At 35.0% G+C, this 14,756-nt stretch overlaps 2 protein-coding genes across 2 annotated transcripts; one reads left to right on the top strand and one right to left on the bottom strand.

The window, feature by feature from the left end:
* The first annotated feature begins 128 nt into the window (after nucleotides 1–128).
* ecd (ecdysoneless homolog (Drosophila)) lies at nucleotides 129–7,161 on the top strand. The gene is made up of 14 exons (XM_087802966.1): nucleotides 129–312; nucleotides 1,323–1,542; nucleotides 1,615–1,732; nucleotides 1,825–1,912; nucleotides 2,007–2,185; nucleotides 2,864–3,056; nucleotides 3,655–3,783; nucleotides 4,484–4,609; nucleotides 4,683–4,768; nucleotides 4,854–4,957; nucleotides 5,681–5,897; nucleotides 5,965–6,032; nucleotides 6,560–6,753; nucleotides 6,821–7,161. The coding sequence occupies exons 2-14, from the start codon at nucleotides 1,341–1,343 to the stop codon at nucleotides 7,037–7,039; spliced, it is 1,923 nt and encodes a 640-aa protein (XP_087659092.1). The 5' UTR covers nucleotides 129–312; nucleotides 1,323–1,340; the 3' UTR covers nucleotides 7,040–7,161.
* Nucleotides 7,162–7,456: 295 nt separating this feature from the next.
* On the bottom strand, nucleotides 7,457–13,270 carry LOC148069809 (uncharacterized). Its single transcript, XM_087802967.1, has 5 exons — nucleotides 13,213–13,270; nucleotides 12,666–12,736; nucleotides 11,927–12,095; nucleotides 8,782–9,082; nucleotides 7,457–8,722 (listed from the first exon to the last, which is right to left on the bottom strand). Exons 2-5 carry the CDS (start codon nucleotides 12,692–12,694, stop codon nucleotides 8,322–8,324), a joined length of 900 nt encoding a protein of 299 aa, XP_087659093.1. The 5' UTR covers nucleotides 12,695–12,736; nucleotides 13,213–13,270; the 3' UTR covers nucleotides 7,457–8,321.
* Between the last annotated feature and the right edge of the window lie 1,486 nt (nucleotides 13,271–14,756).

Here is a 14,756-nt window from a genome sequence, read left to right as displayed (position 1 = left end):
GAGAGAACTACAAGTCCCACGTCTACCTGCTAGCGGAAACAGAGCGCTTTTGAAATATGTCCGTCTGGGTGTTAAAATAAATATTTACACAAACGATATACTTTAATATGATTCTCCCAAATTAGTAATTATTGTTATATATAATTGTTATCGATTAAAGGTCTATCGGACAAAATATTCGTTATGTACCTAATGCATATGTTGTAGGAACTATGATTTCTTCTTGAGTGTTGTAGTCGAATTTATTTAGCGTCGGACCTGTATAGAAACAAATTGCGAGAGATCAACGCACATTTTAGTCCTACAATAAAGGTAAGTCAGGACGATTGTATTCTTATATAAACAGTTACGATGTCTTAACAATCACCATTATTATATTTTGTTTTTAAATTGATTGGTTCTCATTTCACTGATCCCGTTTGTGGCTTTTGTTTATTGTTTGATTTTATGTCTGTCAGATTGTAAAGAAATAAAAAAAACTCCTCCATATTTCAAATTCAAGGGCACCAGTTTACCTTACAATTGCCATTAAAAGGGTCTTTATACTTTATATCGATACAACTCGATGTTATTTAAATGCAACAGATTACAGAAATGTAATGTTAATTTAATAAAAACAAAACTATTGCACAATCATCCTCTATTGGACCCTATTAGGTAGTATTTACAATATTCTATGATGCATTAATTAAGATCCACTATTTATGTGTTTGCATGATGGTGGTGATTTGTAAAGTTTTCTCTCATATACATAAGTTATGTGACTTTATCTCTTCTGTTCAAAATATAAATATGCAAGTTTGAGAAAACGGTGTTAATAGATTTATTTAATCGAGATCCACTATTGATGTGTTTGCATGTTTGTTTAAGGGTTCAACTCTTGCCAGGTTATCCTGGTCTGTGTGTCCAGAATGTCTTCGTAGCACCAGAGGACCAGGATGCAGCAATTCAGGAGAAACTAGTGATGAAACAAAAGTTTAAACATAAGACCAGGAATGGGAACCAGATATAATTTGTGAATTTGTTGTTGGTTTAAAATAGCAAAATATCTGGTAACATTTATTTACTTATGTATTTATTTATTTATTAAAAAGTCAGAACAATGGGATTTGAGGGAAGTTTTTACTTGGATTTTCACGTTTATATTATGTCGAATAAACATTTAGGAAAATTTGAAATGATTTAAACAACAATTTAATTAACATTGATATGTTATTTTTTTTTGTGTTTTTTTTTTTCAATTTTGGTTGATTGAAATGTACAGTCTTAATTTATTTGCAAATGGTATTTAAAAAGTCTTTGCCTTGCTATTCCTCTTTTAGACATTTTCATCTCCAACAATGGATGAACTGCAGAAAAGAGTGGGTCACGATGATGAAGTCCAGTACAAATTGTTCCTGGTCCAGGAAACAAAGTCAAACTTGCAAGCTGAAGAGTGTCTTTCTGGTCTGTTGGAGAAAATTCTGGCCAAAGTTGCCCACCACTTGATACAGTACATATGGCAGAATCAGCCCTTCAACCTTAAGATCTATCCAGAGAAAGGTGCAACCATGACTCCACGATTATCATTGTCTTGTGTAGTTATTGTTACATTGGTTTTATGTTTTTGTTCAGATGATCTTCCGGCCCACATCGGAGGAAGCACAAAGTTCGGGGACAACATGGAAGATGAATGGTTCATAGTTTATCTTCTCAAACAAATCACAGAAGAATTTACGATGCTGGCAGCAAAGTGAGTCAATTTAGGTTTCATACCTCAGTAATGTGATGTTGGCTTTAATTTGGTGCCTTGTTGTTTAAAACTAACCATATGTTACTTTGCAGAGTGGAAGATGACGATGGAGAGTTTCTACTGATTGAAGTTGCAGATTATCTTCCAAAATGGCTGAACCCAGACACGAGCGAGAACAGGGTATGCATTAACTTCAAAACATGTAGTCCCTTTCATTTCATTCATTCATTTTGAGTTGTGTGTAATTTGTTTAATGTATTCATGATTATTTCAGGTCTTCCTGTACAGAGGACAACTGCACATCGTGCCTTCTCCTTCTCGATCCAGTCCAGTGGGTATTGCAAAGGATGTTGTTCCTAAAGTCGCCCAAGCTTTAGATCTACTTCAGAAACATCCTGAAGCCTGCAGGACAAATGACAAAACCTTTTCTGTGCTGAATAAGAGACTTACTGGGTGAGTTTATGAGTGATACTTGTGACCAAATGTTAGATAGCTTTCGTATGAATACAGTATTTATGTTTTATATTTGCAGTTGAAGTTATATTAAAGTACACCAGACAATACTAAAAGAGTATCAAGCTACTTGATTAAACTTTCAGCAAATCATGTGACGAGCATAAAGTCTTATGACAATTATCAAGTAGCTTCTCACTCTTTTGGCGTTGTCTGGTGACACTATAATCCCAACATTTTGTATTGAATTTATCCATTTTGTTATCTCATGGTCAAGGTCACCAGAAGAACAAGACACTTTACCCTGATTGCTCCTGATGGTAGACTTGGCGCAGGTGTGCAGCCTACTCCCATCAGTATGTGTGAATGGCTATCAAAAGCACTACCGAATTTCCCCTCGCGGGACTAATAAGGGATTCTAACAAATGTGTTTGTAGTATCTCTTGTGTTGTCCCTGGATCAAGGTGAAAAACCTCTCTTGCTTCCAGAAATGCATATTATATAAGACCTTGACCCAGGGATAATACAAGGGTTATTCAATACTCTGATGACACTGACAACCAACATACTTCTTTGTTAATATTGTATTTGTTTTATTTTGACACCAGTTCAATGGAAGTTGTGCAAAAATAAGTGGGCACTGTTTTAAATTATTTATATGTGTCGTTTCTGCTACAGGTACCCAGAGAAGATCAGCAACAGCTTCCATCATGCTCACTGCTTCTTACCTGCAGGAATATCTCTGGTTTTATCTCAAAGACCGGACTTGATCGCACCTGCAGTTTCTGCTTTCTACCTGCGGGATCCAGTGGATCTCCAGGCGTGCCGGAACTTCAAGACCTTCTCTCCTGATACTCGCGTCTTAACCTCGGTAAAAGTTTGGCTTATAGGTTCTCCTCCTTATAGGTTTCTCCTCTGGGAAATGGTTTTTTTTACAATTAGACACAGCAATACAGCAATTATTCATAAAAATAAAAATAAGAACAAGAACAAAGAGAAATAAAGAGAAAGGACAAGATGATACAATCTAAGTCTAAAGAAAAAGAACATGGATCAAAGAAAAATAACAAGGACAAAGATTAACATGGAAAATAATGATCTTTTTGCTCCACTCCTGCCCCCAAACTCAGAATTGTACAATCTAATAGCCCGAGGAATTAATGAGTCCTTGAGTCTATTTGTTTTGCATCTGGGAAGGAGCATTTGTGCACTTCATCTGCTTCTCTGCTCACTGATGACAGTGTTGAGAGGATGACTTTCATCATCAATGATGGACAGTAGTTTGTCCAGATCTCTCCTCTCTGCAACTGTCACCAGTGAGTCCAGGTTCATGTCAACCACAGAGCCAGCCCTCCTGATCAACCTGTGCAACCTGTTGACACTCCTATAATATAAATATAAATAGTCGTTGTTTCTGTTTTTAAGCTGTTTTGTGAGGATTGACTTTCTTTTTCTAACTGGACCTTCAGGTGAGGTTCACACGTTGTTTGTACGCACAGCTGGTGCAGCAACAGTTCACACCGGACCGGAGGAGCGGCTTCAACCTGCCTCCTCGATCTCAGCCCGAGTACAAATCTCACGAGCTCGGCATGAAGCTGGTACGTCCACACATTACTATTCTTGTTGTGTTTGTGTTTGTAGATAAAACTATAGTTTATATATAAAGTATATCAGAGCCATCAGAATATTGGACAGTTTAATTTAATATTTAAAATGCTTCAACTTTGAACTTTTTTTTTCTTCTCTGAAATGTTGTTTTTTTAAAAGCATTTAATTATTTATTTAAATAATAATGAATTTCTATATTGAAAAGTTAAAAAAAAATGTATAGAATAATTGAAGTAAGAAATTGGGATTTACATCAAATATAGAATACAATAATTTTAAAAAAAAGTCTAAATTCAATCATTTTTTAATTAAAATGTTTATACTTCATTTTTAAACAAAACTAATTCAACCTTTTGATATAGAATATATATATGTTATTTAATTAAATTGTTTAAAAAAACAACAACATTTGTTTAAAGGTTTTAATGTTGAACGTAAAATATTAAATTCAACCATTCATTATTCAAAATGTGAATCAATCTAAACATTATTTTTAGTCCATAATTTACTTAATTTCTTCTAAACTTGAGAAGGAACTATTCAGAACCCTTAAGTCACTACAATAACATGCTGCTGGTAAGATTCATGCTTGGTAATTATTTCATATCGAGTCGATTTAACTAGACAAGATATGTCAGAAAATGCATGTTTATTAAGTTTTTATTTTTTGATTATTTTGAAAAAATGCAGGCTCATGGTTTCGAGATTCTGTGTTCAAAATTGCGGCTGCCGTCTTCAGAGCCGGGTGCTCCTGTCAGTTGTAACCCTCAGTGGAAAGGATTCATCGAGAGCCTGAGGAAGAACGGCTACTTCCGGGTGAGCTTCATCATTGTCATCAAAAAACTTTTATTCTTCCTTCTGATTCTAAATGTTTGGATTTTAACCACAGGATGAGCTGGAAGGTTCCGTTTGTTACAAACATTTGATGAGGTCAGCAGAAAACTTCTTTAAGCAGTCGGTGGCTTCAAACTCAAGGTGAGGCTGTGACGGTGTTTAAAACGGAAACACAGACTTTGAGTTCTTTGAGTAAGAATGACTGTAACCTATGTTTGATCGACAGTGACTTGAGTCCAGGTGAGGAGGTCCTCCAGCTGCTGCACAGCTGCCCCCCTTTCAATCTGGAACAACTGAGGAAACAAGAGTCGCAGCTCCCCCCAGAGGACAGTGAGTGAAGTTTCGATTCATGTATATTGTATTCAAAGGTTTGAAGTCACAAAATGTCAATTTAATGTCTTAAAAAGCTGGGGGTTTTTTTTGTTTATTTTGAATCATTCTAAAATGCCAAACATGTATCTTAAATCCATTAAATAGGTCATGACGGCTGCATTTCGGTTTTTTTTTTTTTTTTAGCTTAACATGCTTCACACAAAATGTGGCCCGGGGCCCTTATCTTTCCCACCAAGTCTTTTTATGTGGCCAACAAGATGGTTTGCTCAAAATCAGATTATATTAATGTTTGTCTTCATATGCTGACTAACATAGTTTTTATGTCAAATTGACATTTAAATGAATGAATTAGAATATAATTGCACAACAATCACAATCATGTATAGAAAAATAATAATATAATAACCTAATAATATAATGGTATGGCAATATAAGTAAGAGTGCAGTGATCATCACATAGTGCATATGATTTACATTTAAGGATATTTAAATTACATTTATATTAAGTAGTGCCAGAATATAATGTTTAAAATTTGTGTAGACAATATATAAAGTGTATCAGAGTTCCAGCACAAAACAAACAGGAGGTTAATTCATAAAGATGTGTTGGAGAGTTGGAAGAAGGAGGTGAAAGTTCAGTTGTCAAGATGAGCCCCTTGATTGTCTCGTGCCCCACAACTCTATATTTATCAATTACTCGTCTTTGACGTTGATTTCCAGGTGACAGCTGGCTGGACGTCACATCCCAGGATTTGGAGAATATGCTGGAACAGAGAAGTTCTTCTAAAAGTGTCCAGAGGGGCGGCGACTCTGAAAAGGAGAGCAGGGCCAGTGAGGTCCAGGAGGATGAAGCTGGTTACAACCTGTTGGCTCTCAGTCAGGGAATGAAGAAGTTCCTCGACGCCGTGTCATCTCATGAAGGAGCCGAGTTACCTTGGTGAGCAAAGGGAGACCTGGAAACATTTGAACATGTTTTTAATTCTAATTTTATTTCCACATTAAAGGTCTAGTTCAAGTCGACCTTTTAGTTTTGAGCCGGACTCTCTCACCAGCGCCCTGGATCAACTTCTAGGTAAGTACTGCAACACCAGAGTAAAGTACTCAACAATACTACAAATATAACATTGTTCCTACAGTTTCACTATATACCATATCGTTGACCCTGTATCATGATGCGTATCTCGACAATACACATCTTTAGTCGACAAGATTGAGGCTAGGGCTGCAGCACAGAGAGTGGATCATATTTAGTATAAAACGCTAACAAAAATCTTTTCCCAAGATCAAATTTACCAAATTTTTTTTTTATTAGTTACTTTGCTGATGGACAGACAGGCAAAGAAAATCAAATGACTTCCTTAGCAAAGTTAGCAGCACAATGCTAATAAGTGAACCCTGCTTCATATTCTTATTTTTACTTTTATTCCATTCTTCTCTCAACTGTTGTGTGGCAACTGAAATTGTATTCCCCAAAGAAACCTCTCTAGGGGATTAAGTTCTGTTTCCTGCTATGTTTTTTGTAAACGGCAGGTGTCGCCAGTGAGTGCCGCACACACCTCTGGGTCATTATTTGATTGATGGTGTGTGTTTTTGACACAGGTGGAGAAGTGGAAGAGGAACTTGATTCTGATGATTTAGAGGAAGAAGATGAGGAAGATGAGGAAGATGAGCCAGAGACCTCAGGTTCTGCTAAAGCGAACGGCTCCGAGGCTTTAGAGGGACTAAAGAATTACATGGACCAGATGGATCAGGAGTTGATGAACACAAATGTTGGACAAAGTTTTAATCAGACGGTGAGTCGACACATTCTTAGGGAAATCTTTTGGTTGTTTTTTTTTACTTTTTTACTTTTCTTTACAGACAAATGAGAAGCCAGGATCAGAGAAGGTTCCAGATGTGAGGAACAGTGGAGAAGAGGCAGAAGAAGATGAGGAGATCCAGCCTCTTGACGTGGATCTCAACCTTGTCACCAACTTACTGGAGTCGTTGAGCTGCCAGGCCGGCCTGGCTGGACCCGCATCCAACCTGCTGCGCAGTCTTGGAATTCACCTTCCTCCCAACTCTGACCCCGCCTCTTAGTCAGTGAACTGAACTGATGATCGCCCAGCATCGCTCACATCATGGACTCCTGTGTGTCGTTACACTCTTTTATATCAGGGTTGTTGCCAAAAAGAATAAAAACATCTGTGACATTTGTGTACATTTACAGTGAATATTTGGTTGTAGATCAATGTTAATTTTACAAATTTTTTTAATCATTGAATTTACATCATTCAACACATTACTTGGTATACATGTTTAATTACATTAAAACACAATTATTAAAACGAATATCTCAAAATAATGTAAAGGATGTTAAACAAATTATTTTACCTTCTATGTTGAAAGTTTAATCCTAAATTGTATATTATAATTCAACAATTACATTTATAAAACTTTAACTGAAAATTAAAAGATTTTTTCATCTGTTTTTCTTCTTAGAAGAAAAATCTGTGGCATTTTAAAAATCATCTTTATTAACCATTTACAGTAACACAGAAAGACCCCATAAATTATACAGAAAATACAATTTGGCACAAAGTATTCCCCTTTTCTCATTTGACAAACTGCCAAAATCATTTAAGAGCAACTTGTTTGAGTCAAATATTTCTTTCAAAAATGTTTAGTCATTCAAGTTCACAGACTGTTTATCTAGAACATCTCATTCCGTCCAAGATTCCTCAACGGACATATTTCACAGATGTCCTGGGATAGCAGAGAAGAAATATTCTGCATTTATCTCAAACTTTCACTTCATAGTTTCAAATTTGTGATGAATAAATATTTCTGCTCATTCAGAAAAATTAATTATTAGAAGATAGAATACCATTGGAGTGATCGGTTTAATGAGATATAAATTACATTTCTAATGTTTTATACTTAATACATTATATATCGGTTTTATTTCATACTTATTTTTGCAAAAACAAAGTTAGATTTAAGATTATAAAATAAAAGGATTCTCTAATATCATTAATTATCTTCTGTTATTATTTTTAAAATATTTTTAATAACTTCTTTCTAAACAATATAAACTTTTTATTTATTTATTTAATTCAGATTTTTTTTGGTAATTTATGTTTATATCAATGTATTGATCTTAATTATTATTTATTTTTCCTTTTATAAAACGGCATAATCTTATTTCATATTTTAAATCCCTTTACATTATTTTTAAAATAATTTAATTTAATCACTTTTAATGATCTAACTTTGATTGTTTTTTTGAAACTTCATCAGGCTTTGGACAAAAATGAAGTAAATAAATAACATAGTAAAGCTTCAGACCATCTAAGCACGAACACAAGAGCGTTCTTTAGATCTAGAGCAGCCGAAGGTAAGGCTGCAGCAGGTCTCGAGCGGAGCACAGCAGAGTGGCAGCTAACGGGGAGACACACAGAGCCGACATTCCCACCATGAAGTTCAGGATCATCCCTAGCAGCAGGATGGCGAGCAGGTATCCGTGGAAGAGCAGAGTCTTCCAGTAGCCTTGACTCAGCACCAGCCAGGGACCGTCGGGGTGGATCATCCACAGGAGAAGTAGAAGCCACAGCTGGTTGACCTGCAGGATGTAGTAGAGGTCAGCAGCAGACACCGGCGTTCCGGACCGACGTTCCGCTTCGGACACTTTAGCCAGCCAGGTGAGACCAACGCTGAGGAGGACGATGGCCAGAGGAAGGTAGAAGTAGTCCAGAGGCTGAGAACCTGAGATGCCTTCTGAGGCTGAGAGAGAAGAAACTCATGAGTGAGATGATCCAGAGAAGGTCCACGACAAGAAGCACCTGAGGAGATGAAAGAAGAAGCAGCCAGGAAGGTGATCAGGACGGAGATGTGGATGGACGGAGGAGTAAGCAGCTTGAACATGAAGCTCAGGATGACGGTGAGGAGAGGCAGCAGAGGGACGGTGAGCTGGACCAGACCCGAGGAGGAACCATTAGCTTTGGTCCACATGGACAAGACTGCATGGATGCTGCTGCAAATGGACGGAACAAGAAGTCTCTCGCCCAGTGACCTGGAATATCTCCTGAGAGGAACCAGACCCAGCAGGTGGAGCAGGTTCAAAAACAACAGCGACACCAGAACCTATGAAAGAAGTAAATAATGATTTAATTATTGGAATAATGAAAATTGATTAATGAAATTAAATCAATTAAAGCAACAAAATTGGTCTAATGTATTGGAAAATATGGAAATTGAGATCTACTCTAATAACTCCATCAAAAGTGCCAATTAAATCTTAACCCAGTTTACAGAAGACTGCAAGAAGCTGATGAAAAAAAGCGACAGAGCCCTAAAGAAATAATTGAAAACAAGAATTGCAAGTGATTTAAAAATCTTTACATCACTTCGAAACAAAGTGATAAAACTAAAGCAGAAGCTCTCTTTTATATTGACATCATTAAAGGCGCAAATGGAAATGGAAAAATGATATGGGAAAATCTAAATAAACTCTTGGTGCGTAACAATGATGATTATCTCCGGAATCTGCAGCTCCAAGTAAATGGTACACTGACTGATGACTTGGGCAAAATTGTCAAAATGTTGAATACATTTTTATAGCTCAATTGAAGAATTGACAAGGCATCTTAAATGTGCCGATATCCCATGTAATTCTATAGATGTCAGTAAACAGATATTTAGTCTACAAGAAATCTCTGTCCCTGAGGTCATTAAAATAATAACAACTCTAAAAACTAAAAAGCGAGAGACACATTTGGCCTGACAAATCACCTTGTGAAGCTTCACAAAGAGGCACTTGCAAAACTAATTACTCATATGATAAATCATCTATTAGACTGGGAATAGTGCCAACCACATGGAAGATTTCCAGAGTTACACTAACATAACCGATTTAGTGTACGTTCATGCAAATACAAAATGTGAAGCCGCTGTAATTCTCTCTTGTGCCATGGTGCCAGTGGCTCCGAGACTCTGGTCTGCATCTCAACACTAAAAAAACAGTGTATGTTTTTCTCTCTGCAGCCAGCAGATAGTGAACAACCACCTGTGCTGGTCAATTGTGAGAGATTAGATGTGGTAACAATTTTAATATATTAGTGTAGTCTTTGATTCCAACTTGAACTACAAGCAGCATGTCAAGTAAATTCAGCATATAATTAAGTTTAATCCTCCAATTTTAAACATATTAAACCTTTTCTCACTAACAAATCGGCAACAGTCTATATGCATGCCATGATATTCAGCTACGTAAACTACTGTTATACAACTTGGTCTCATACCTCAGAGAATATCCTGAAGCCATTTAAGTCTCTCATCAAGCCAACACTAAAAGTTCTGGACATAAATCCTCTACAGTATCATTATTGTAACATTTAAAGTAAGTATAACATCTTGGATTTTGATTATTATCAGATATTCATGGATGCTTGCGTTATTTTCTGAGTTTTGAATAAATTTCCTCACCCTCCCTTGATGGATTTTATAAGTAAAATAAATAATAGCAGAAATGGACCAGGCCACCAGCCCATGTCAGTAACCGACACCTATTCAGGATTAAAAATTGCACTGAAACAATGGTTAAAAACTAACCAGACATGCACTCACAGTTAGATTACTGACCTTTTTTCTTTTTCTCCTTTTCTCTTGGGTTCCAAAGTTTTCAAAATCTTAACCTACATTAACCTACATGTAAATTGTCTATGGTCTGTGCCTATGGTTTACCTGTAATGTATAATGTCTTGTATTTATGTACTCTCTGTCATCTAACCTGCCTTTGGACAAGGGATGAAAAATAGCTATTGTGCTAACTGAGATGTTTATGGATATACAGCGTCCTAATAAAATAAAATAAAAAAATAAGAAAGAAATTGAGTACAAAAGAAATGAAGGGAGGAAATAATTGAGGAATATGGAAAGGCAGAAAGAAAGAAAGACATTAAGACAGAAAGAAAAGGAAGGTATTAGGTACTAAAATGCCAATAAAAATATTAACAAATTAACAATTAATATATAAATACAGTATAAGTAAAAATAATGTATAATTTAAGCCTGAAAGAATTCAGACTACCCATGGTGGGTATTCCACTTCAGGCAAGCATGTGACCTGCTCCTCTTACTGTTTTTTACAAGCATTGGATCTCACTTTTGACTTCAATGTTTGTCGAACAAATCCAACCTTGTTCTACTAAAGCATGATCCTCAATGAAATATTAGAGCAGCCGTGACTCAAAACGGAACTGTTTATGATGCAATAAATCATCATCAAGAAAACTAAACCTTTGAACTCTTCGTCCCTCCAACCTTCACGTCGCAAACATGAAAATGTAGGAGTCACACCTACAGCATGAACTACGGTGGCCGAGAGGTACAAAACAGATTTTTACAAACTCCCAAAAAATATTAACAAAATGTTAAAAATGATATAATAATTTTAAAAACTTTGGAAAATAAAAGATACAATTGCAAAACAAATGTACTAATTCTGAAATTTAAAAAAAATAATACCAATTTTAAAATGTCTAAACTTGAAGTTTGTTTAACAAAACGAAACATCAAATCAACATACACAAATATTTAAACTTGTAAACTATTTTTTTCTGTTCTTTGTTTCTTTTTTTTAGATTTCAACCATTTTTCAAGAGTTTTATGTTTTTGCCTTTTCCGGCCACCATTGTGTCTTCTTAACAACGTTACAAACATTCATAATACATGAAACTCAATCATTATCAGGTATGAGAAAAAAGACATGGAAAAATTCACCCATGAGGAAAAAATAATTTTAAAAAACATTATTTTGGAATGAGATATATTTAATGTTAAAATATATATATATATTTTTTTATCAAGTAAGCTATAGAATGTATTTGCGATTACATTGAACCGACACAAATAAAGCTTTTAAGCATTCCATGTGAAATAAAGGTGAAATAAATGTGTGAAATAAAAGTGCACTCAGAGGTCACTCACCTGACAGAAGGAGAGCGCCACCACATATGGGAAGTGGTACTGAGGGATGAAGATCCTCAGCACAAAGTTCCTGAGTTTATCCGTCAGACCATAGACCAGCGGCAGCAGCAGGAGGCAGGAGGGCAGCAGGGGCTTCAGGGCCTGCAGGCGACTCCTCCCTCCACCTGAACTGTGTCACACATCATTGACTCGCTAACTCTGAACCACACAAGAGGGTCACGCCTGTGTAGTGGACTCAGCTGTGTAAATAAAGTCACTTTTATAGCTATTTTAAAAAGCTTTAATAATGAGTCAAGTAAATAAAGTCCATCAAACCTCAACAACACCTACATTAATCTTCTTTAAACATTGATTACAAATGTAATAAAGCCAGTGTATAATGAATATGAATAAAATAAAATAATGTATTTTAATTCGTTTTTTTAATAACAGCAAGGCGATTATCATAAAATATGGATAAACGGTATCATCGAAATAAAAAATATATATTTTGAGAGATTTTTATATTTTTATTTATTATTATTATTTTAATACAAAATAAAAAAATACATTTTTGAAGTTTTTATCGAATTTCATCCCTCATGTCAAGGCCCAGAGGCCAATTCCAGTCCTCCTCAAGTTATTTTAAAGTGGCTTGCTGAAATATCGGCTCAAATGAAAGTAGATTATTTATTCATTTCAATTACCAGTTTGTTATGAGAATATTTATGGTATTTACTTGAATGAAAAGTAGAAATACCTTTTACCCAGAAGACATAGTGTCATCATGTCCACAAACTCCTGCTGTTATTCCCGAGATCATCTGTGTTCCTGGTTTAAAAAATAATTATTGAACATTTCATTTGCATGAAAATAACATTTTGGTGTATCATGTGACTTGGCCAGAAAATAAAACATGTTAAGCATGAGTTGTTAAGATAGTTGTTTTGTTTTTTTGTTTTTTTTCAATTTAAAAAACAGACACAATAGTGAACGTTTTCTTCTTAAATTCATATTATTCAAAAAAATATAATGAACCTTTAGTTATACCAGATGTTAAAATCCAGAACTATATATAGATAGATAGAGAAAGAGAGAAACAGAGAGAGAGAGAGAGAGAGAGATAGAAAACATTGGCTGATTTAAACTGTGTTTTCTATAGTTTGCAGTGACACTAAAATAAAAAATATTGTCAGCAAACAAAGCTTCAAACCAGAAGTGCTGGACATTTGAATAAATTCTGGACTGAGGCAACATTTACAAATGAGTTGGTTCACTAAACAAACGTGTTTTTAAAAGGTACGTACCATGTGATCGACATGATGAGAGGACCATGTGTGGAATCATAGCGTGGTTACAAACGACTTCATGCTTCTTCTCTCTCTCCGCTCTGCACCCTGTCGTCGCTGTTGTTGTCAAATATGCTCCTGGACTTTGACCTCGCTCTGTTTGCCACAATTAAAACTCAATCTCCCCTAAACACATACAAGTGTTAAGAGACTGGATCCATGATCAGGATCAGGTCTGAGGTTCACACACACTTTTAAGATGGAATGAGTTGATTTAAGGTATATTTAAATTGATTAATAATCTGCTTTGACACGTGTTGGTGACATTCCTGACACTCTGGGAACTCCCCCAACCAGCCTGTGTACCTTCAGCATCATTAACCACAGGCTCGTCAAAGCAAACATTGTCATTGTGCCGTGAAGATAAAGGGAAGTCCACTTTTGGAGCAGCTACCTTTTTAGATTTTTTGTGATGACCATCTGTGCAGAAAGAAATGTTGACTTTTACCTCTGACTTTACAAAAATACATTTTATTTAATCATTATTATTGTTTCATTAAATTCAAATAATGTTATTTTTGATTATTCTAATGTTATTTTATGCACCTAATGTTTAATCTTATTTTTATTTATATTCCTTGCTGTGCTGTAGCAAACCACATTTCCCCAATGTGGGACAAATAAAATAACACCTTATCTCATACTGTACTTTTTAACAGTTTGTCCATCATGATAAGACTTTGTTGTTGCATTTTATTTGCTAAATGATTCACCTTTATTTCTTTCTAAAAGATGATTTAATGTTTAAACAAGATCCACAAATAATACAGGACTGACTGTGGAGCAGTTCACTTTAGTGTAATGAACACTGACGCCCCCTGCTGTCCCGTTTGACTCATTTTTGCGGTTGTCAATCATCAAATGTTTTATGAAAAAACGTTTCTTCACTTATCAAGCAATCAAGAAAATATTTAGGTGTAAATGAGTGACTTGCCAGAGATCTAAAATATCTTCGACACTTTTATAGTTATTTGAATAAACTGTCATTTGTTACACAATCATTTAAACTTTGAAGATATAAAGTTCACATAGAAGGTTGTATTTTGTCTTCCTCTGCTGGTTCATTCAAAGAATTGATGAAAACACGTTTTTCTTTCTCTCTTTACTTCTTTAATGATTCATTCTTTAAGGTTTATTTAAGTAAAATAGAAATTTCTTGCAATTATATTTAACAATATATTGTATTAATGATTTTTTTTTATAGTGAGTTTGTTTTAACTTGTCTTCTTTGGTATGTTTAGTATATTTTAAATAATAATCACTATTATTGTGGTTTTATAGCTCATTCCAAATAAATGAATGTATTTCATTTCAAATACGTGAAAAATATTTAAAAAAAAGTTTGTACATACAGATAAAGAAATTAAAATAAAACTAAAAAGCACAGTAGTTCGAAAATGGAGTAGGAACACATACAAATCTTTTATTTTTTACTTTCTAGCCGTTTTTAACAACAGTATTCTTCATTTTTAGCAAAAAGATTGACACATATTTCTACACAG

This window comes from Callionymus lyra, chromosome 11 (assembly GCF_982586985.1).
Source record: "Callionymus lyra chromosome 11, fCalLyr1.hap1.1, whole genome shotgun sequence".
Taxonomy (NCBI): Eukaryota; Metazoa; Chordata; class Actinopteri; order Syngnathiformes; family Callionymidae; genus Callionymus; species Callionymus lyra.
Note: the sequence above shows the minus strand (reverse complement) of the source record. Positions and strands in the feature narration are given on the sequence as shown.

Coding starts and splice junctions, on each gene's coding strand:
- ecd (XM_087802966.1), top strand. CDS start 1,341: ATGGATGAACTGCAGAAAAGAGTGGGTCACGATGATGAAGTCCAGTAC. Junction 3,057..3,654: donor ATACTCGCGTCTTAACCTCG/GTAAAAGTTTGG, acceptor CTGGACCTTCAG/GTGAGGTTCACACGTTGTTT. Junction 6,033..6,559: donor CGCCCTGGATCAACTTCTAG/GTAAGTACTGCA, acceptor TTTTTGACACAG/GTGGAGAAGTGGAAGAGGAA.
- LOC148069809 (XM_087802967.1), bottom strand. CDS start 12,694: ATGATGACACTATGTCTTCTGGGTAAAAG. Junction 12,096..12,665: donor CTATGTCTTCTGGGTAAAAG/GTATTTCTACTT, acceptor TGTGTGACACAG/TTCAGGTGGAGGGAGGAGTC. Junction 9,083..11,926: donor TGGCGCTCTCCTTCTGTCAG/GTGAGTGACCTC, acceptor CTTCTTTCATAG/GTTCTGGTGTCGCTGTTGTT.